The sequence below is a fragment of the Acanthisitta chloris genome, unplaced genomic scaffold (assembly GCF_000695815.1).
Source record: "Acanthisitta chloris isolate BGI_N310 unplaced genomic scaffold, ASM69581v1 scaffold9455, whole genome shotgun sequence".
Lineage (NCBI taxonomy): Eukaryota > Metazoa > Chordata > Aves > Passeriformes > Acanthisittidae > Acanthisitta > Acanthisitta chloris.
Window position 1 is genome coordinate 1759 of NW_008673250.1, and position 24117 is coordinate 25875.

The window sequence follows — 24117 nt, forward strand, 5'->3', positions numbered from 1 at the left end:
GCTTGGTACTGTGATACCATGTGCAGTTCTTTGTTGTCAACTTTGACTACCCAAAATAAGAAAAGGTGGGAAAAAAGTCTCATTTGGTACTTCAATACTCTCTTTTTGTATTGTTTCTGAAAGTATTGAATGACCGTATTTCAGAGGAAATCTCTGTGGTGCCACTGGCTTATGTAGCTGGGAAACTGTGGGCTTCTTTCTACCCCTTGTTTTCTGCTTTGTGGGAAATAATACCCAGGTAAATCTGTCATCTTATCCCATGCCATCTCAGAGCTGTCCAGGAATAGCAGGTGAAAGCCTTTTGAAAATCCAGTCTATAGTTTCCAAACAAATCGCTTGTCTCACTCGTTGCTGGTGCCTCCAAGTTGTGATCCTTGGCTTTCTACTCTACAGAGCTATTTGGGCTCTTCTTAATGACACTGTTCTAGTTTCTATAAAAGTCTATACTAGTTTGCCCAGCAGAAATACTACACACAGGCTTATATTTTCCCTGATTCCTACCAAACCCCTCAAAAGTTATCACCATACTATCAATTCTTATTTTACTCTATTATCAAGGTTAATAGAACTTGACATGTTACGTGTCACAACTAGGAGTTTTCATTCAAAAGTGGCCACTGCTTTTCAGCAGGGGAGGAGAAAGCGCGGTGAGCTGTGTCGGCATGGTGTCTGGGTGTTAAGAGGTGCCATCCTGAAAGAGCTGCTGTTCTGTTTGCAGAAAGCCACATTCTGGAGGATGTGAACAAGTGTATCGTTGCCCTGAGAGAGCAAGATGCGGAGGGCTTGGAGCGTGCGGCGGGAGCCATCCGAGGCCGCGCTTCCAGAGTCGCACACGTTGTTCTGGGAGAGATGGACAACTACGAGCCCGGAGCTTACACGGAAGGAGTGATGGCAAATGTTCACTATTTGACCAAGAGTGGTAAGTCTGCAGATTTTTCAGTGGTGTAACCTTTCCTTTACATGCCACATGTAAAGTGAACCCTGTGTTTCTCTGATCTGATGCACTAATGATTCAGTGCATGGTCTCTCCTCTCAGCATGCTCTCATACTATGGTGATACCGTGCAGTTCAAAACTACTTTTTAAAACTTTCTTAGAACTACATGGTCTGTGTAAGGTTGTTCACATTATCGAAGACTTTTACTGGGGTTCTTAAATTGATGTATGTAACAATGTTTGGAGACTTGTAACTAGTGAGGAGCAGCTTCCCACTTACTGCACTGGCCTGGCCACTCCTGCTCTAAGCAGATGAAGGCAAACTCGGAAAAGAGCAGCAGTGTGTGCTTCAGCTGTAAAGACTGTTGAGCAGTGATCAGGTATCCCAAAACGTCTTCAGTTTTTCTAAACAAATTTGAAACTTCCCACAGTGGTTAGTCTGGGGAGCACAGAGTTAGAATCAGCAAATCTCCCCAATGCCTTTGCAAATGGCTGATTGTTTGAGTCGTTGACCTTTAAGATTTCAGTCTCCAATGCTGTCCCATCCCTGGAAGTGGTCCAGGCCAGGCTGGATGGGGCTTGGAGCAACCTGGGCTAGTGGGAGGTGCCCCTGCCCCTGGCAGCGCATTGGAACGAGATGAACTTTAAGGTCCTTTCAACCCAAACCATCCTGTGATTCTATGATTAGTAGTCTCCATTTTCTTTCTCATACTATTAAAAATGAGGGTATCTTAAATTGGAAAGTGCCTGTATTGGCAGCAAGGTCTAACTGCCTTTTCTATGGCTTTTCATAAAAAAATATCTGTGGAGCTCACACAATTTCCATGATTCTAGTGCTTGTAAGTCTAATAGTTGGGCAGTTAAACTGCTTTTAAGAAATTTTCTGGCAAGTCTGTGCATCTCTGGAATACAGGGTTTAATTTCATGATCTCAGAAGTCTAAATCTGAGCTCTGTCAGTCTAAACAAATGTGTAGTACCTTACATTTGACTGGCACTTGCTTTATTTTGCCACAAGAAAAGACAGGAATTTTGTTTGAGCTCTTTCTTCATAAGTTCAAATATGTCTAGAGCAGAACTGTCCTTATGTGAATGAGAGTAACCTGACATCACAGTGAAGGGGGAAAAGGGGCAAAATGGTGAGAAGAGTTTGAAATAGACTTGTTCATCTTCTTTTCTGATTGTTTGATGAAAAAATCTGAAAATTTGCACCATTATATTCTTTTTTTTCTGACTTCTGAAAGTACTGTGACAAGTACCAAGGGAAGCAGCATAGAAAAGAATAGTTTTGATTCCCATGTAGAAGCTGAGTGCATCTTTCTTGAAACAGATAGTGTTTAAAGGTGTTAGTCAGATTTCTGTGCTGTTGCCTTGCTTTGACAGTAATAGATAAAGTACCTCAACCTGCCTGTCTGCAGAAGACAGGGAGACATACAACTGGTTTTGGTTGGAATGTTCACCTGTCTCAAGGGACATCAAGCGTGCTGACATCTCAGATGACTTTATAAAACATCCATTTGTGCTCTTTAATAAGAGTCAAAGAAAGAAACACGTACTTTTCATTTTACCTGTCTTTATATATATAGGGACAGAAATTAAATGTTTGTGCAAATGCCCATATGCCCTAGATGGTGTAGTCTCATTGAAACTCATCAAACCTTGCCCATGTGACATTTGTGCTTGTAAACTATGAAGTGTAGTAATGGAGTTGACAGTTGAAATTGCTGCTGTTCTGATGTGCTACCAACAATGTTACTTGTAATTTGGGATCAAAGGGCAAAATACAGAATAGGTGTTTTTTATTAAGTGGATAATCATCTGTGTTAAGTACAAATTTTCAGATATTTCAGAGTGAGGGAGAAACTTCATATTCAAACCATATCCATGACTTACTGATGAGGCTGGAGGAGCTTTATGATGAGTATTGCATAATGCCATGGTTTGACCCCATCCTGCAACTAAGCACCACACAGACACTCATTTATTTACTGCCCCCCAGATGGGGCAAGAGAAATGGAAGGGTAAAAGTGAGAACAACTGTGAGTTGAGTTGAAAATATGATAATAATTTAAGTGAAATAAAAAGATCATTAATAAGAGATGCAAATGCAAACAGTTGCTCACCCCCATCTGCTGATGCCCAGCCAGTGCCCCAGCAGCAGCTCCTCAGCCCACCTTCCCCCAGCCTCATGCTGAGTGTGACCCCACTGGTGTGGGACATCCCTTGGGTCCGTTGGGTCAGCTGTCCTGGCTGTGTCCCCTCACAGGTCACTGTGACCCCACACCCCAACCTCCCTGCTGCAGGGTGGGCTGAGTGGCAGCAAAGGCCTTGGCTCTGTGTAAGCTGCTCAGCAGTAATGAAACCATCCTTGTGTTATGAACTGTGCCAGCACAAATCCAAACCAGCCTCATACTGTGAAAAAAAATTAACTCTACCCCAGGCAAAACCAGCACACATCATCATAATTATTTGGTGCAGCAAGGGGATACCAAGGGCAATTTGTGATCCCATTATCTCCTTGAGAGCTGTGTAGGCCTAGTGCTTCTAACAAAAGATTTTTCACAAATTTTCAGTGGTTATACATGGCCAATTTGTGCATTTTGTTACCGTGTCAATGTGGGTGATTCTTCTGCCTCCAACTGGATTAAAATCACTTGGCCTCAGTAGGCCAAAGACATTAAACTTTTAGACCTCTGTGGAGTTCTCAGTGATTTTCTCTAAAATCTTTGCAGGTTTCAGTTTACTTTTTTTGGAAGTTCTTTCCTATAATTTTGCCCTAAAAGTAATTCTGTTCTCCCTGACCCAGATGTCTTCTGCATTAGCAGCATGTTGTAATGTCGTATTGTGTGCTAGTATGAATGGATGTATTTATTGACCCTAATGGGTTTATTTGTTTATTGGTCCCCAGATTGCTCTTTTGCCCACCTTCCAAATCTCCTCTTCCTTCACAGCCCTCTCAGTGTGACCAGTTGTATAGTCTTTGTATTAATACTGATCTATTACACCTGAAACAGAGCTGTCCTGGATAGTACTTTATTAAGTGATTCTGTAGGGTGGATTAAATCTTCTTCATTGCTTTTATCTGGGCAAAGGTAATTTATTTTAGCCATAAAGCTGTGGTGGTGTTATCTGATACAAGCTTCCTTCCATCTTGTGCTTTTTATCCAGCTGTTCCATTTTCTGCATGCCTATGTGCACAGGCTGCTGACTTTGTGCTCTCCTAGCAGCTTCACTTGCCTTTTCCAACTACAGTTTGCAGGTTTGTCACAACAGCTTATGCAAAATGACTGGCAGTTTCCTTTGTCCAGTGTCTTGATTCTTCTGCAGCAGGGATTGTCTGCAGCAGGGATTGTCTGCAGCAGGGATTGTCTGCTTTTCCACGTCGAGAGTGTTGCGTTTTCTTTCACTCCAAAGAGGAGATGGACAGGGCTTTGCAGTCTTGTTTTCTCCTGCCCACTCTGACATTCAGTGCTTATTTTAGCATCTTTGGGCATGCCATCTAAACCAAAACAGGGTGAGAGGAGCATCTCCAGAGACTTCACTGCCTTTTCCCAAGATGTGTCTTCAGATATCCTTAGATAGGATGAATCAGCTGTTGAAGCTCCCTAACCTCTTGTAGTACAAAAGATACCAATGTGATCAACTTTATTCTAAGTGATTTATCTGGGGGTAGCTAAAATGAAGTGAATCAATCTCAGTCATTCTGTGGTGTGTGCAAAATTCAAAAGTTTGTGTTAATTTAGAAAGACCAGTGTTTTTACTGAAAAAATATTTTCCACTGCTCGTTCATCTTTCTCAGAATGAGATTTCAAGATAAGACTTGTGGTTCAAGTCTGTTTAGTATTCTAGAGGTTTTTGCCCTTGTTTGTGAAGCCCAAAGGCTGCTCAAGAGGACTGAGTCTTTTCACTTCAAAATATAGTAAAAAAAATAAAAAATCCCCAACTCATTTGAGAGAAGACCTGGAGAGAGGCTTGAGTACGTGAGCTTATAGAATTGGTGAACATGTGACATTGGTGTGCAACTCAGATAAGGAACAGCTTGTAAGAAGCTGTTCAGCAGAGGTTCATTGTAAGAGCTAAGAGAAGAAAAAAAACATTGGCCAAGAAAAATGCTGAGATTGCTTGCATGACTTAGCCCAAAATATTTTTGGTTATAGTTACATGATGACTTTAAGATGGTAATTGATCAGTAACCCTTCATTCTTGGGACTGTTACTCTCCCAGAGTCAATAACCTCCATCTGTTTGAGTCTGCTGCTGTCTGTTTATTCTGACAGGCTGTGCTCTGGTCCTTCTGTGAAATTCTGTTACAAATGTTGGCATCAAAAAACTTGTGTTGCTTCTGATATGAAGAACGTTCTGAAAAACAGGCAGAAATGCCCACATTGTTTTGTGTTCCAGATGAGCAAAAAATGCCCCTGACCATAATGCCTTTTCTTTTTGCCAATCTTTTTTTTCCCTTTAGCTCTTGCTCTAAAATAACTTGGCATCACTGCTCATGGCAGCTTACAAACACTCTATGGATGTTGAGATGTGTTTAACTCACATCTGTTTGCTTTAAACTGTTCTTGCACTTGGTGGTCATTCAAGGAACTGAGAAGAAATGCTCTTCAGGCCAGTTCCCCAGGCCTTGCTCAGTCAGAGCCTCAGAGTGCCTGGTGCTGTTCAGGGTGGTCCCTAAATGCACAGTCTCCAAGAGCTTTCCCTCCTTCTCAAGGGAAAAATTAGCAAAAGCAGCATTTAAACCACAGCATTAATATAAAATCAATGTATGTGTATGAGGCTAATAGCTGTTTTCACAGTGCTCAGTTTAGTTTTGATACTTTTTTGGTTCTTGTTTTCTAGTATGAATTACAAAAAGCACCTTCCACAGTTTTCATTTTGCATGGGATTCATTTAATGTTTTAAAGTAAAATTCAGAGTTTTCTTAACATGCCATGTCATCATAATAAATTATATGGTCTCCCTCCTCCCTCCAGTATTATTTCCAGCTACCTCCAGCTAACTCAAATCTGCTTTTGTTTTCCATAGTGATTCCTTTCTGGCAACATGCCTTCAGCTCCCATGCCTCCCTCCCTGGTAACTGTGCACTGCTAGGGCTGGAGATGATGCAATAGATTTTGAGGCAGGGGAGCATGTGCATGGTTCAGTAGGATTTATGTATGCCTGTGTATGTGTGGATGGATTATAAATCTGTTAGCACAGGAAAATGGATTCTTGCTGAAATCATAAATGATAAGCTTATGGTCACTTTGTTCACCTCTTGTCTCAGTAAGTCTGTCACTACCATTCATGGCACTATTTGGAGATGTGGAATTGAATGCATTATATGCCAAGCAAATATTCCTGTAACTAGGGCATCTCCTTACTTTTTGGGGACAGTATCCTGTTTTCTGCCAGATTCCCAGTGCTGGGCAAAGTCATCTCTGAAGATAATTTTGTTTTCTGTAGGCTTTGTGTTGTCACAGTTAAGGAGAACACTAGACCTTCTCAGTTTACCCAGTACTGTTAAACAGCTGCAGCTAGAGTATTTTGGAATAATGCAGTAGGCTAGCAAAGTGGAATTAATGCATCCATCAGAATTAGAGCACTTGTCATGGAGTTTCATGCAGGAATATACAGCTGTCTGTCACTCAGACTCCTTTACAGTTGGTGTCAGGCATTAAAAGTTGAAAGGCAGACAGCTTCAGTCAGCAGATAAGGTTTGTGCCTTGGGTATTGTGCAAAAAAAGTGTTACAGAACTCTTCACCAAGCAATCTAAAGCAGCAGTAATGGAATGTCAAGTCAAGGGGTAATCAACAGAAGCCTAGAGCTTCTTGGGACATGGTTGCAGTGGTAGTGATGCCATTTACCCTTGGGAAAGACTGTTGGCACAGCAAAGGGCAACAGCCACAAGCTGCAGCGCAAGGAATTCAGGTAGGATGTGGGGAGAGTGGAATTTATTGAAAATGCAGTGCAACACTACGAGATGCAATGAAATTTCTGTCTTTGAACTTATTGAAAATGCAGTGCAAGACTATGAGATGCAATGAAATTTCTGTCTTTGAAGGTTTTCAAGACTTAGCTAGACAAAACTGTGGCTGACCTGATGTTGTGTTGGTGTTACTTTTAAGGAGGAGACTGATCCAGGTGACATGCAGAAGTCCTTTTCAAATGATGCATTTAGGAATATTTTTCCTTATAGTAGACCCCAGCTGCATTCATATGAGGGTCATCTTTTCTGGGTAATTAAATGTTCTAACCTATATGTTCATACTCTGTACAGTAGACCCCAGCTGCATTTGTATGAGGGTCATCTTTTCTGGGCAATTAAAAGTTCTAACCTATATGTTCATACTCTGTGGGAGCAATCTCAAGTTTCCAGAGCAGAATATTTTCTCTGCTTAGTGACTTGCTTGCTATTAAAAATATCTAGTGTTAGTATGTGAGAAGGATTTTCAGTGTAAAAATGGTTGCATGTGCCTCATTCTGAATCTGTGAATTTCTCCAGCATGGTAATAGAGGCTTCTTATATGAAGTATCATACATTAAATGAAGGTCAAGCATAGCAACATTGCAAATGGATGCAATCAATCTATGTGATTTAGTCTGATACATTTCCAGATAGGCAGGAAATAATTTACAACCTCTTGGTACTCCATTTTTCAAATGTTTGTTTATTCTCTAGTGTGCTCTCTTAAAACTATGTTGACTTCTTTTATTCCTGAGAGCTAATAGTAAATTTTTCAGCAGTGCTCCAGATTTCTTTTAAGTAACAGCATAGTCATCTTGTATTGACTCAATACACATTGACTCTGTGAGACCAGTGAGGCAGGTACATACCTGTACCTGAGAACACCTTCACAGGTCATGTCTTAATAGTGTGAGAAACAGGCACTTAGAGGTGATGCCTCTCAGTGAAGAGCAGTGACTTCCATTAGGCTGAAGAATGTCGTTGGGTTCTGGACTGTGAACTGTGATGTTTCCACCACACATACATGTGCTGCTGTCGCAGGGAACTGATGAGATAAGACAGGCCCATATGGTCCACACTGTCTGGTAAGAGATGCAAGAAAACTTCTGAAATTCATCTCCAGTCTGTCCTAGGGGGAAATGCCATTCTTATCTGAGATCTCATGGTCAGTCTGACCTTGAGCATGGCAGCAAAATGCATTAGGTAGAGGGATTTAGAAAATGAGGCTTATGTAAAGGATTTAAAGGTTCTTTCTGCTCTTTTGGATGCTGTGACCTGCCCCTAATAAATACCTCATATAGGGGAATCCATCTAGCCCCTCAAAACCAAACCCACCTCTCTCTGTGCTGTTTCTGGATGTCTGTGCAGTGAGGGGAAAATGATCCCTTTGAGTCACCACTGAAGTTTTGAACAGTGGTGTGTAATTGCTGGCACTGCCATAATTCCCAGCTGCAGTGTCACATGCATCTGCCAGGCTGTGCAAGGACTGCAGAGAGAGCACTTGCACAGGGCAAAGTCCAGAGGTTCCAGAGGCACAAACAGTCACCTGGACCTGTGCCACACATTGCAGAGTGATGGTGACTTCATCTGCATCTCAGTTGTCTTGGTGCAAATGAGAATAACTCTGCGTTTTCCAGATAGGAAGTTGAATCATTGTCGTGGGTGTGTTTAGAGCCTTTTCAAGACATAAGCAGCAATTTACTGGATAGCCATTCATTAGTCATACACTGCCAATAATTAGATCTTGTTACCAATCTTTTCTCATATTCAGGGCAGTCAACTCTTGGAAGTCTTACCTTTATTAACTGTGAAGATCTAGTACCACAGAACTGCTGTCATGTATTCAGCATTGCATAGGTATAAATATGTATGGAAACATGTACATAGAAACAAATACTTATTCTGTACCTTTGTAGCTATTGATATGTGTAGGTATATTTATATCTAGATAATTTTCTAAGCACTTGTTAGTATATATATACATTCTCAGCTGTGTTATTGAATGCTTGTTGGTTATGCCACTAGTATGGTGACCTTGCAGGTTGCAAAATGCCTATACACATTTGCAAGATGCCTATGTCAGAGTCAGAGAGAAGCAGATACTCATTGCATTTTGCTTTTAGTATACAACTTCTTTTTACGTGCTTCAGCCTCTGCCTTGGATGTTTCATGTTGTATTATGCTTTCAGTATGCAAAAACTTCAGCATGAAATAATAAATCAGTCTTTTGGTGTCTCCACTTGGCCTGAAAGCAGATTCTAAAGTGGTAGGAGTCTGTTGAATAGTAGTTCCAGCTTTGAGCCATTCATTCTTGTTCTTTGGGTGAAACTACTGTTGTAATTGCCAACAAATTTTTACAGCTGCTTCCCCAACTCCTCTTTTGAAATGTCCTTCTTGTTTGTAGCACTGTGATAGCACACATGCTCACCATGGGCATTTCTCTCCCTGTGAAAAAAGCTAAAAATGTGTTCCAACTTCAGAGGAGTCGTGTTGTTGCTATAATGCTTTTTTCAAATGAATGTGAGGTGACTTGCCAGAAAGAAGAAAATTCATGTTCTTTCTTTTTTATGATTGGTGAATTTTGGTTTTGTTTTTTTTTTAAACCAGTGATTCCAGAGTTTGTTAGCCAAGTCAATGTTGCATTGGAGAGCTTAAGCAAGAATATGGTGCATCTGTTTGACGATAACCAGTTTGTGGACGTTTCAAAGAAGGTCTATGATACGATTCATAACATCAGGTGCTCAGTCATGATGATCCGGGTAAGTGTTTCGTTTGTTCTTTCAATACTAATGTCTAAGATGGCTCAAGGCATCAGGGCATGTTCAGGAGAACTCAGAACTGTGTGTGTGAACAGTGTCCCTGAGCTGCTACCCACGTTGGACTGATCTAACAGTGAAACACACGATTGTAACTCAGGAAGTCTAGAATTGCATTGAGTACCACGTCAGAGTCTTACATAACATTGTCTTTTGCTCTTTAAAAATATGTAGTCATATTTAGTTGCTACAGATCTTCATTTGCTTCACTATTTATCGACTTGCAGCTGCAACCCCAAATCTCCTTGTAGTTCTTCAGCCTTAAACTTATCTAGTGGGATGTAGGAGCTGAGAGTCCATTCAGGTGATTCTGAATGTACTTACTTTCTGTACCAAACATTCCTTTCTTGAAGGTTTTTTGACTTCACACCAGAAGACTTGACAACCTGATTCCTGCCAGTCTCACACAATTGTAGTCACTGCACTTGCACCAGTGTTTTTCCTGAAGTTCAAGAAAATGATGCAGAACTGCTCATTTTTGAAATTCAAAACAGAATTTCATCAGATGCAGAATTTCCCCCAAATATCTTCAGTTCCTAAGTGCCACTTCAAATGATAAAACTCATGAGTTGCAATATCTGTATGCTCTGCAACTTCATGTTTAAGTAGAATTAAACATTGGTAAAATTATAGGTAGGTTTTTCAGAGGGAGTTTGTCTCCTGCCTTGACTTTTCAGTTGAGAATAAAGTAAGAAACAGATTTCTCTTTTCTTTTCAATGCAAAAACATTACAGGCTAGCATGCCCAACAGGTCAAGGGAGATGATTCTGCCCTTCTGGTTCTCTGTGGTGAGACCTGCCTGGGCCTTCAACCCTAGGGTCCTCAGCAGAGGAAAGACATGAAGCTGTTGGAATGGGTTCAGAGGAGGGCACAGAAATGGCCAGAGGGATGGATCACCTCTCCTGTGATACAGGCTGAGAGAGTAACTCTTTATGGAGTTTTGAATGTTTGGGAAATGCACTGGGGAGTGTAGCAAAGCGTCTGTCAGTTTCTGTGAAGAGGCAGACACAGCTCTGGAGGAGTCTGTGCTCATACACAGATGTGTGCTTGTGTGTGGACAGTCACTCGGGAAAAGTTGTTGCATCCCCTGGACTTCTTTGTGAAGCATGAGGGGAAAATATTTGATTTACAGAGACTGGAGGTAGGCACAATGCATGGTCCATGCACAGTGTGTGTGCACTGTGTAAGTGCATCCCTGATGTCATGAGGCACTGTGCAACACCTAAAGACACTGTATTCATGTGAAGGTTTCTGTCAGTGCCATCTTCCCTTCTGCTATGAAAGTCCTGACAAAAGCTCAGGAGAATAATAAAGAAAAAAATCATTAAAAAGGACATGTGCAGCTTTCTACTTGATGAGTACCATTATTGAGACAGTCATGAGAGGGTTTGTTTAGCTGCTCCACCAGCCCTTAGAGATGCTGATTGCCAGTACAGAGAGTGCTGAGGAAACCCTGGTGTTCATCTTCTGAGCAAGGATGTGTTTGCATTTCTAGGTGGATACATTCCAGATAGTGCCACTTTCCTTCCACTCTGTCTGCAGGAGGCTTCAGTGACTCTGATGTTGTTCAGACCTAGTTGTTAGCAGAGCAGCCCAGGTGAGGGAATGAGGTGTTCACTGCCCAGCTCACTGAGCTTGCTGAGAGGGCTGAAGAGCAGCATGCTGCTGATTGCAGGGGATTGCAGGACTGAAGCAGGGGGAGAACTTGTTGATCAAAATGTAATCGAGAGATGTAAATGAGCAAAGGCCACTTATTCACAGGGGTCAGTTTTTCAACATCAAAGTAAAAGCAGAAACTCTCCAGATCAATTCCTCAGGAAGCATTTCAAGCATGTAATTACACAGGGAGAATGTTTTTAAAAATAGGCTTCCTAACTGTAAAATGCTGTTGTTAATGCAGATTCTCAGCTGTGCCTTTCAATGTCCAAGTTTAACCATAGATACATAGAACTTTCATTCCAGCCTTGCAGGGATAATGTGATAACACTCGGGGCAGTCAAATAGTGGAAGGTGTGTTGCCCTGCTGAGCTGCAGTAGAAATGCCTCTGGAACTGCAGGATGCTTCCTTTAAGGTGCTTTTCCTTGTTTCTCTCTCAGGGACTGCTTAATCCAGTGGCAGCTGCTGATTTGAAATCACCAGATAGTTGATACAGGCTGTATCCATGGACCTCAACCGTTTTTTGACTCCATAACCATCTGTTTTTGTTAAATTGTGGAGACTTTGAGAGCTTGATTTTGCACAGGGACATTTGGGTGTTATCTGGAGAGCATTTTGATCAGGATATTGCTGTTACAGAAATAAATCAGGGTAGATAGTAGACAGACAAGAATTTTGCCCTGTGAAATATGTAGAAAAGTCAAAGGTAACAGATTGACAGCTTTGAGACAACACATATTGAATGCTGCATAATGTTGAGATTGGTGCTAGAATTTCCTTAAGAGAAAAAAAATGGAGCTTTTGTATCAAAGTGTTTTTAGTTGAAGAATATGAGAGAGCTGGATTGAAATAACAGCTTTAATATCCTATTAGGGTATTAAATACGGTGGAAAGTAATGACTTCAAATGAACTATAACTACTGATAGTTGAAGCAGTAACAAAGTCATCCTAACAGAAATACACCTAGAGTAGCAGGAAAGAATTCACCAAGTCAGTTCTTTGTTTTTATTGGAGGATAAACAAGTGAACAGCTCTGAGTTTTCCAGAGACAAAGAAGAGGGCAAAATGTTCACATAATCTATGCAAAATGCTTTTACTACTCCTGCATTTATGGGGTCAGTGAATGAGGAACATGTTCTGTAATTTTATGAGATGTGGGAAATGTATATTTAGGTTGCAGTTCTTACCTGGTACAGTGCATCATTTTGATGCATTCCCTCAAACCCCTTTGGACTGAGTGTGTATTCCACGTGCTGTTTCCTTCAGAATTCTTCCACAGACTGTAGGTTCCCTCTGAGTTTGTGGTCTTAGGCTTTTGGAGTTTTGCACACTGTGCCTTGATTTCCATTGAACAGCTGTTCTCTGCACTGTGCTGTCCATGGTCTCCACCTCTGGTCCCCCTGAAAACTGAGGCACAGCATTCCTTTTGCTACTCTGCCTTACCTAGATACTTCCATTTCAACTAGATCTTCACTGCATCCCAAATCCAGTCCTTATATTCCTATCTTTTTAGCTAATAGTCTTTTACTGTTGGGCTTAATTTCCTTTGGAAATTCAAACTCAGCTTAGCCACACATTCAGGTGTCTACAGCATAATGCTTTTTAAAATTTTTTGGCTTCCTCAGAGTATCCTCAGGATGGGTTCCTTTTTTCTTTTGTTGGTTGCATGTTCTGTGTGGTTTTTCATCCTGCTTTAAAGAAATGTAGGAGTTCATCCTTACTAGAGCTTGTGAGCAATCCAGTACACTTGATTTCTCTCAGTGAGAGACATTGCAGCTCACTTCATTCTCTTCTACCCAGCACTGTTGCAGGAGTTTTCAGGATGTGTAACTCTTGGAAGGGCAGATAGCAAGTGGTGAAAACCTTTCTATCAGTTAGAGAGTTTAAATTCTGCCTTGCCTGTTACTAATGATAGACTTGTCCTACACATGGAGGGTTTCTGCCTGGTTTTACTTCTCTTGTACAAATGAGTTAGGCCCTGTCACATGCAGGCAATAGCAGGCCTGAGTCAAGCCTCTGTTTAAAAGCTAGAGACACCAAAGCAAACAGGGAGGCACTTGAGAAAAAAGACATTTACTGTAGTCTTGCAGTCCAAGAGAGCCCTGAGACCCTAGGGGGCAGAAAGACAAGGAAAAGTTCATATAGCCCTGGTGCACTTCATTGTTGTTGGCCTGAAATTTAGGAGCAACACTAATTCATTGCAAATATACATTGAGAAGTTCAAGAAATACCTTTCTGCTTCATGTCTGTCCTACACCAGTTGCAGATGAGGCAGGACTGCAGTAGTTAGCCAGTTTGACCTGCATCTCTCAGCACTTTCTGGTTGTTTCTGACCTAAGTAGGTCAGAGCTGACCTTTCCTTCCTCAGCTCCTTGTCAACTTCAGTCCTGTCATGCAAAGATTGATCTATCTAGACAGTGTGTGACTGAAAAAGAATATGTTATGTGATGTCTTTAAAAGAGAATATAGAAGAGATGCTTGTTGTCTGTTGAGGATAGTTGGGTGCCTGTTCCTTTTTCAGGTTTTTATCCTGAGTCACATAACAGGTGTCAGTGGGGAATGTTGTGTTGGTGCTGCAGAACCCAGATAAGAGTTGAGTTGAAACTGTTGAGTGCCATGACCAAATACACATGCTTGCAAGTAAAATCTTCTGAGTGCTACTTGTCCCTGCCACATTACTTGGCTTCTTAATATTTCAAGTCAGGATCACCAACCATGACATGCCACTATGGGGAAGACTTAACTCAGAGCACTGTCCCACATAGGTTACATTTCATGTCTTAATTCATGTACATACATTGTTCCAACAATGCATGTGTTCTTTACCCCACAGTTTACTGGGAAGTTATCTCATATTGTGCAAATACTTTCTTGTTTTAATTTACGTCTGGAGCAGCATCATAAACTCAGTTATTATGACTTTACCTTGCAGGTGTCTTGTCAAAATGCTCTGTGCTGCAGCTGTTTGGGGACACATTCTGCATACATTTCATTTTAACATGCTGACAACTTTTTAAAGTGCTAATCTCCATTTAGTACCAGCAGAGTTTGTGTTCCCAAATAAAGCCAATCCCTCTATTTCTGGCAAACAGTTGCATATATCAGTTTGTTTGTATTTCATGTTTGTAACAAGTACCAGCAAAGTTTATGTTCCCAAATAAAGCCAATCCCTCTTTTTCTGGCAAACAATTGCATATATCAGTTTGTTTGTATTTCATGTTTGTAACAAACTGTTGAAGATCTTAAATTTTCATTAGTTTAAGGCCTTCAGCAAATCAGGTGACCATTATGGGTCTCTGTGCGATGGTGTCACTGACTCTGTTGCTTTACAGAGCAAAAAGCTGCTCAGCAGTGTATCTGTAAATAAACCCAACCTCTCGTTTTCCTGGAAAGTTGCATCCTTTTTCCTGAACATGTGGGCAGGATATTTCCCCAAGAAGTTCAGAATTTGGAGTCACCAGAGTTGCTGTAACAGGTATCTGTTCCTAAGAGCTTGGATGTTTGCACAAAAAACATGCAGTTTTGTTAGGAGAAATACAGATAATTTACTGATTTTATAAACAGGTGGTGTGTTCACATCTCAGGGAGAGAGAAGAGGAAAAAGCACATGCTCACTCTTCCCATCTCAGACATGGCAGTGGGAGCCAGAGCACTGCTATATAACTGTTTCCCTCCTCCTCCCACTCCTCCTCCTCCCACTCCTCCTCCTCCTCCTCTTCCCTCTCCTCCCTTCAGGTCCCCCTAGCTTAGACCATTGAATTAGACTCCCTCCACAGGGTAGTTGGGAAATGATGGCTTTATATTTTTGTTAATGAAAGATAAGAGAAACTATTGCCTTTTGTGCTTTTACATTCCTGCACTTTCAGATTAACAGGTTTTAACTTTTCAGTCCATTGTTCATCCTTCTGACTGCTCCATGTCCCCATGCTCCAACCATTCACTTAGTTTTTACAGGAAGATTTCTGATTTTAGATTCTGGGTTCTTTTTCCATATAATATGAATAGTGGGTAGAAGAGTAAGTACCTCCTTTGTCCTTGAATGTGCAGTTCCAAAATTGTCCTTTCATGTCCATGTGCTCCATTATTTCTATAGAGAGAAATCATCCTGTAGTGCAGGAATGACAAAAGCAGTTGTCCCTTCTGAGCAAGAGTATGTGAACTCCTGTGTTGTTTTACACTGGAGAAGCAGAGTTTCTCTAATTGCATGTGCACAAGCCTATGAGAAAGCACTCAGTGTTGACAGGCCAGGTGTTGCTTACAGGTCTGATGGAGAGGAATTCTTTTCCTCTCAGCTCACATGCACCATCCATGTGGCTCTAGATGTGTCCAAATGGCAGTGGGTGCTCAGAAGCAGTGCCAGGGACTCACCACTTGGGTAGTACTATGTTCAAACCTGTAGTTACTCTATGTTAACATATATTAGTTTCCCCTCCCTTATTTCAAATTCCTGTAACTATTCCGTTATTTTTTATTTTTATCACAATATTATGGTTAATGGAGCCTTTCTGAGGCAGAGATACTTCAATGTCTTTTGACCCACACTTTTCCCTGTCACACATTTGACTCATGCTCTGGTCAGTGAGGGGCAGGAGAAGAGAAGCAACAGAAGGAAAGGAACAGAAGGAAAGGACCTCAGGAGATCATCTGGCCCAACCTCCTGTTGCAAGCAGAGTGTTATCCAGGGCCCTGTCAAGCCAAGTCAGACTTTGCTGTCTGTGCTTTTTTCTTTTATGTATTAGTGTTAAGACAGAAATGGAGAATTGATGGGTCAAACAAAGCAATAGTCTGTGATAAATCTTACTGATAAGTCAAGGTGCTTGCTGCATTGCATGCAGCTTCTAGTCTGTAATACCTTGACCATTGTTTGCTGGGCATGTGCCTTGTTGTTTACATGCAGCACATGAATGTATGGCCCATCCTTTTCCAGTTAAAAATGGAATTTTCTTAAATCTGCCTCAGGTTTCCAGTTTGTAAAGTGTTGGCTAATGGAAGAGATGTTGTGTTGGTTTTTACAAAAGGAAGAAAGGAAGGAGGAAGGCTTTATGGGTACATATAGACAATATTAGTAAATGATTTCAGGAATGCTGATACAGAGTCCAGTGGTGAAAGTGTCAGCTGGATATTGCATTCATTACAAGATGTTCAAGGCCAGGCTGGATGAGCCATGAGCAACCTGATCTAGTGAGGAGGTGTCCCTGCCCAGGGCAGGGGTTGGGACTGGATGATCTGTAAGGTCCATTCCAACCCTTAAATTCTATGTTTCTATGTTTATGCAATTATGCATCCTGGCAAATCCTCCTTGTCTTCTGTACAGTGCAAGGCTGTGAATGAAGAACTTCTTAAATTGCTGCATGACTTACCATTGCAGCTGGGAGTGCAGGTTCAGACAGAGAGGTCAATATGCTTTGTACAGAAATGGATGGCATGAAGAGTTTTGTCTTACATGCTGCTTTAAGTGTCAATTCTTCCCAGTTTAGGGATTACATTACATTGCAGCTGTCACATGTGGTTATGCTTTTAATTGCTCACAAAATTATCCTTCTCTTTCAGGAAAACAGAACTTTCCAGAATTATTCGATAGCTCTGTTCTAGTGGCTCATCGGAAACTTAAGCGCATAACAATATTTTTGTCTGGAACATTAACATCTTTGCTGAGGGTTTTTTTCTCATAGCAAGAAAAAGTGATGTGCATTCCTTCCTTGCCATTTGGTGCTTACTATCTATTATAAATTGTATTCCCAGAGAAGTGGAATGAATATTACTCTGTTAAAAGGGAAGGGCTGAATTACTGGAACTAAAACTGGGAGGCACAGCAGAAATGTAACAAATCATAGATTCTCTATTAAAACGTGCATCCTTCCACATGGTTCACTGGAGTGTGAGAAATGCAAGCCTGGAAATGGAGTCTGCAGGCTCTCAGTACTGCTGACATAGTTCTGGTTCTAAAATCAGCCCTGTCAGTGCTCGTGCCACCTCCAGCTCGGAGGTCTCCACTGCTTGGTGTAAGTCTGGCTGCAGATCCCATTGCTGAAATTCCTCAATTGCTCTTGTTTTCACTGTGGAGTCATTTGTCAGGTAGGATGGATGTTTTTTGGCACAATGCAGAAATGCACTGAGGCACATTACAGATGTGTTCAGTATGTAATTGGACTTCAAGAAACAGTAACTATGTACGTGTTAGATTATGATCTCAGTTTTGGTGGCACAAGAGTGGAGTAGCAGTGCTATGGTCTGTGTCATTCTCTGCTTTGATACTGGTGTAAGATCTGGTCCTCTTGTCATTTATGTCCTTCCTGACAGGGCAGTATGACAGTGAGATAGGTTTGGGATTAATTACTTATTTTACCCTGAGTTCTTTTGGTTCATGTTTTTATAATTCCTTAGTATTCCATGGGTATATTTGAGTTCAGGTTCTGCTGTTAATGATACCTTCCTGCTTTTTGTTTTTGTTTTTTTCTTTTTACTTAGCATTACTTCTGAACGTGAATCACACCAGGTTATTTTCTTGAGTGTGCTCAGGGTTGGAATGCAGAGCTGATGAAGGCAGGTGGGTGTACTATACAAAGAGGCATAGTGCTAACAAGGAAAGTGACTCAGAAAAACCAGAAACCTCGAAAGAAAATAGTTTGGAGAATTTAAAAAAAATAAAAATGCTCCACTGAGCTTGACAAATGGGGGACAGTATTTTTAAGTACTGTTTACCTGAAAAGATTCTGGAGAGGTTGGCCAAACATATGCTGTCTTATTACCTGAGAAACCCTGGGACTCACAGCCTATTCTTAAAGCAGAGAGAAAAAACCTATATATATTGTACTACCCATAGCTCTGCCTGCCTTTTGCCTTCTTTAGGATTGGTATGTAGTTTGCTGATTGAGGATGTCAGATAAGCAGGTGTCAGACAGCTCTACACTTGTGGCTGAAGTGTTACTGCCTTTCATGTAAATTAGACATGAGAGAGTCCCAGATTAATGAACTAATTTCACATACAAACCCAGAAATTGTCCATGGCCTGTTAAATGTAGTAACAGACACTTTATATAGCACTGCAAAGCTGTTGTATGATTCTCTTCAGCGTGTGATTCTCTCTCAGACTTATAACAAAATCCTGTGGTGAATAATCTGTTCAGAAAGGAGATCTGGAGGAGTGTTCTGTGAGGAGTGGTTGGGGCTGGGGGATGTGTTTGGCTGCACTTTGCCTGGAGGTGAAGCTGTCAGGCTCCAAAGCAGAACCATGGCAGTGGTTTGTGATGTGAGGACTGGTTTGCACAGTCGTGGCCTTAATGCTTACCTAGTTCCATGTCAGCTGACACTGGTTATTCAGTTGGGCATTATTGGTTGCAGAATGACTAAATGTGGGAGGGTGAATGTTCTGGGCATCTGAAGACTTGATATTTCAAAGCAGGAGTGAAAGGGATGGATAGAGGACTCTTGGCTATGGTGGCTTTATTTCCATTGTCTCAGTGGCTTGGAGGAATAGCTCCTAAATTGAGAAACTTACACTTGAGCAGTAAGTCATGGGTGGGAATGTGTGGGAAGGATGACAGCAGGACCTGCACTTTGAAAAGTAGGCTGTGCATTACATTATGCATCAATAATGCACAAGGGCTTGATGGACAGATTTATTCTGTGCATCTCTTTTAAAGATTGTCTGTTTTACTTGCAGGTCAGGTAGTCGAGAGGGTTGGTTGAGACTGAGGAGACTTGAGCTGAGGTGGTAGATAATAATTTAATCTACTCCAGTTTGAGGAATGTATTTATCTTTGGCAACCTTTCGCTAAGGGATATGTTAATCTATTCAAGGGGTTTTTTTCAGTGTGATCATTTGGCATAATTCATTTAACAGAATCAGATTGATTTGGCATGTTAGAGAAGAATCTTTGCTGAAGGGACTTCCATTGCTCAGAATTTATTCATATGCTAAAAGTCCATTTCTTGTGGAATTCTGAATTGTCTGGTTTTATTTCTTGTTTCTGGTCCTTTGTAAGCACTGAGATGTCTTTTTAAGGCAGTCAGACTTTGAGGGATTCACTGTACCTGTTTAACCTGTAGCATATGGATGTATTCCAAAAGCAGTTTCTTATCTGCATTTCCTAAGACAGTCTGCCTTGAAACAGTGTTTTGGCTTTAGGAATGAGGCTTTGGGATATACATTCCTTCTCTACCAAAAAACTGAGTCTCCCAGGGAGGAAAGGGAGTTTCCACAGGAAGACAGGCTGTATCAGGAGTTTGTCAAGTGCAATTTCAAGTCTCTGCTTCACAGAAGTTGGTTTATCTTCCCACACCTCACTCCTCCCTGTCACACAGAAGAAGCATTGAGGAAAGTTTAGCATTAAGTGAGGTGAAAATATAAAAAAAATGTGAAAATTAAGGGAAAAGGCAAACAAGCCTGAAAGATGAGGAAGGAAGCAAAGGCTTTTGTTGAAAGCACCTGGAATCCATGACTGTCTGGTAACTTGGTTACACAAACTGAGAGATGATGTGAAGAGCTTTCTAAAGGATAGTCACTGTTCCACCCTCACCTGGGAATGTGACAGAAATTAGTCAGGTTGATGAGGCATCATTTACCCTTGGAAGATCCATGAGAGCTATTCACAGTCACTGCTGTTTCCTTCATGAGCCTGGAATCATGTCCCAAGAGGAGCTAGTCCATGACATTCCCAGGGACTGCCAGGAAGGTGAGCAGCCTGTACTTTGCCCATTTGTTCTCTGTTCTTTACTAAAAATGGGAACCAACACAAATTTCTGCAGTCAAAATGCCAAACATCTCTCTGGTTGCCTTTAGAGTTAGCCAGGCCTGCAGCAATAACGTTTTAGACTACCTTTAATGCATTCAGATGAGAGAGAAAACTAGTCATAGTCCCTTCTCCATTTCAGATGTTGGAGCAATGTTTAGAAATGAAGCCTTCTATTTCAGGCACAGCTGTAGAGCTTGTAGGCCACTTTGCAAAGATTGCTAGCAAAAGAACAATGGCTCAATTGGCTTTGCACTGTTTTCAAACAGCTTAAGAAGTGTTTCCATTATAAATGAAATGTCTTAATTAGCTTCCCACTAGATGGAGCAAATGCATGTTAACCCAGCAGAGGAAACAGCAAACCTTTTACATCAGCAGAACAACACTTGTGTTAAAAACTGCTGCTTTGTTCTTGTTAATGATTAGTTTTCTGGGTTTAAAATGGAAACTTCTGAGCCACGTGGTGAAGTTTCCTACTTGGTGAGCATAAGCAAAGGATGGACCTTACATGGGGGTGGTGTATCAGGTGTTGTGGTGTTCATGGAGTGAAGGCAGGGCCTTGGACTGCAGCAGAGATGGGTGACTGGAATAGCTGTGTGTGATCATGTATTCTGTGTGGTTCTTTGAGATTTGAAATTCTTCTCCAAAAGTTGTCCCAAAAAATGTGAGGCTGTTGAGCCCAAGCTAAGGTAAACCATAAAGCATATAATGACAGTTCAAAGGTCAGTGTTTAATTGAGTGTTGGATAAGAGGAGATAGCTTCCCTCCACATCAGGATGCCTCTGTGTGTCCATTTGCATTGCATACCTGGAGCTTTTAGACTTGGGTCTGCATTATTTTCTAACAACTGAGACCGTTTATTTGCAAAGTTGATGGTTTCATTAAAAATGAATGATCTGGATAAAGGTGTTTGGATAATCATTTTTGAGGAGTGTTCCCATAAAAAAGTTTGTGTTGTAGAAAATGCTGTGCAATGTAGTCAAACTCATTGTTCTACAGATCTTGGATTAAAAAGCAAATAAGCCAACCAGCTTGGAATAAATGCTGAGATCTAAAGATGAAGGCAAGACCTTGGTTTTATTAAGTATTCTCTTTTAAATCCTGTTAGAAAAGCAAATTAAAGGGTTTGTCATCAGAGGATGTTTTTCATTTCATAGATGAAAATGAATTCACATCCTAAAATCACATGGGTGCAATAGCAATGACTTGCTGCTGTGGATTGAATTTGAGTGCCAGGAAGTTGTAAAATTCATCAAGAGTGGCCTTTGAGTCCTCAGCCTGAGTCTTCAGGAACAAAACCATCGAGGACGCAGATTATTGCAGCCCTTGAAATATGGGAGACGTGCTGCTAGTGTAACTGCTCAGGGGCACTAATACAATTACAGCCTGAAATGTGAGTGCAGGGACACACTGGAGTGCATTTTCTTCAGGATCAACAAAGACTTTCCACAAATGACCCAAATCTCTCTTGGTCCTGGGTGCCACAGGCTGGGGCAGGTGTCCTGTCCCCTCTCACACCTCTGCTCCTGCAGTCAGCTATTCCATTCCCTGGTTTGAAGCCTCCTCAGGATTCATTCTACAACAGATTTCTCCTGTCTTCCAGCCCCCCTAGGGGAAAGTATTTGAGAATTCTGCTCCCGTGGCAGCTGGAAACCTCTTTCTAATTTTTTTCATTTAAAGTTACTTCTGAACACATGAGTTTGTAGGTTGTTGCTGCCCAGAGTCCTGTGCAGGACTTCATTTTACCTCAACATTCTTCCTTACATTTACTGGAAATTCCATCCTTTTTATGTCTTAATAGTGAATTTGCAGTTTGTCTTGTATTCATCCTGTCACTGACTACAAACCCAAACTCTCTTCCTCTTCTGTCACTTGTAGTTGCTAAGACTCTGTTAGGGAAGTTTTCTACAGTTCATGCTCAGGTGGCCAAGGAGGCCAAAGGCATCCTGGGCTGGATCAGGAACAGTGTGCTCAGCAGGACCAGGAGGTGATTCTGCCCCTGCACTCGGTGCTGGTGAGGCCACACCTTGAATCCTGTGCTCAGCTCTGGCCCCTCAGCTCAGGAGGGACATTGAGGGGCTGGAGCAGGTCCAGAGCAGAGCAACGAGGCTGGGGAAGGGACTGGAGCACAAGTGCCATGAGGAGAGGCTGAGGGAGCTGGGGGTGTTCAGCCTGGAGAAGAGGAGGCTCAGGGGAGACCTCATCACCCTCTGCAACTCCCTGACAGGAGGTTGGACTCAGGTGGGGGTTGGTCTCTGCTCCCAGGCAACAGCAGCAGGACAAGAGGGCACAGACTCAAGCTCTGCCAGGGGAGGGTTAGGTTGGAGATTAGGAAGAGATTTTTTCCAGAGAGAGTGATCAGACATTGGAATGTGCTGCCCAGGGAGGTGGTGGATTCACCATCCCTGGAGGTTTTCCAGGTGAGACTGGATGTGGCACTTAGTGCCATGGGCTAGTGACCACAGTAGGGTTGGACTTGATGATCTTGGAGGTCTTTTCCAACCCGGTTGATTCTGTGATTCTATGTCAGAGCTCTAAATACTCATCCTTGAACAATACTTCTCCTTCTGTGCTTCTTACTTCAGTCTTCAAGCTGTGCTGTCTCCCTGGGCAGAATTTCTGTGTGTTGGTAATAGCATCCTATGTTGTATTGCAAGCCCTCAGGGTTCACACCAGTTCAAATATGCAATCATCAAACTTTCCTAATGAATATCCATGTGTTTGCACATGGAATTGTCATACAAGCAGATACATGTGTGTCTTACCATGTCTGGTATTTAATAAGTAATGGATCATGAAAGCAATATGAAAAATCACTGATTTTGCATTGAATTACATAAAACAGCTTCCAAGGAGAGGAAACAATTGAGTAACAATGTCTGTTGTTCTCATTATTATGTGTGTTTTTTTCAGTTTTTGACTTTTTGTGTCTGAAAATTGCTATAGTTTGTGGTTTGTGATTTAAGGTTTGATATATCAAGAGCTTCTTTTTGCTTGAAACTTTCTCCTTAGTCTTTCATAACTGGATAGGCTGTGGTTTTTTCTGAATTCTGTAGTGCTAATAATTGAAAACCTGGCAGCTCTGGACTTTGGGGAGAATGGCTTAGGAAGAACTCAATGTGAGTGCACTCTTCTGCCTAGGAAAATGGGCTCTCTGCAAGCAGCTTCTCATCCCAGACATAGATAAGTTTTGCTAACCCAAAAATGGAGTGTGTGGTATGAAAAAAGGTTTTCTGAGAGCATTGAGCCCAGCAGGGTTCGAGTGAGCACACTTGCACTGAGGCTCTGAGCCAGTGTTCTGTGTACAAGTGAAGAGTTGGAGAGGGAATCCCCACACCAGTGTAGCTGAAGAGAGATCTCTGTTCCACAGTTTGCAGTTTTGAAAGTGCCAGATCGGATGAAGCGAATGATGATTTTGTCTTGGGAAAGGTTGCCTGAGACTCATTTAGAGACATCTTACTCCAGGGTCATTTTGCTGACCTCTTTTCTCAGGTTTCCACAATGAGACTGGTGCTGTTTGCACAGCTTGACTTCAGAGAAAAACAGCATCAGTGCAATTCTGTGAAATTCCCTAAATGCCCCTAAAAAATATTTTTGTAAATCTGTGCAGTTTGTTGTGGGATGGTAATGGTACGAAGCTCTTACAGACATCACCTCAAATTCACTAAGGAACAGTATGACTGTCTTAACATTATTTTTCTGGTCTCTCACACTGTTATGTGTTCCACATTTTATAGAAGAGAGAAACTCCATATTGGCAATGTGGGATCACCAAAGATTCCCACGTCTCTGTTCACCCAGGAGAAGATGGTGCTGTGCCACCACGAGTCCAGCTTTATGATCCTTGGGGGAAAGAACTGGAACTAATTTTATAAACCCTAAGAATTGCGATGTGTTCTGGTGGTTTTTCTTCTAATAATAGCTCGAGTATTGTGTAGCTTTAAAAGGAAAGTGATTTAATTTTTCTCTAAACCTCTAATGAATCAAGGCTATTAGCTGCCTGAGGGCCCTGGGCAGTGTAATCC

The 24117-nt window shown here is 41.6% G+C and overlaps 1 protein-coding gene across 1 annotated transcript in view; it reads left to right on the forward strand.

Moving 5' to 3' along the window:
* Positions 1–718: 718 nt before the first annotated feature.
* Positions 719–24117, forward strand: part of LOC103802405 (catenin alpha-3-like) — a gene marked incomplete at its 5' end in the record, with an annotated part of 75086 nt that continues 51687 nt past the window's right edge. The window contains 2 exons of the mRNA XM_009074876.1: positions 719–919; positions 9494–9645. Of these exons, the coding sequence (XP_009073124.1) occupies positions 719–919; positions 9494–9645 (353 nt within the window). The remainder of the gene's footprint in view (positions 920–9493; positions 9646–24117) is intronic.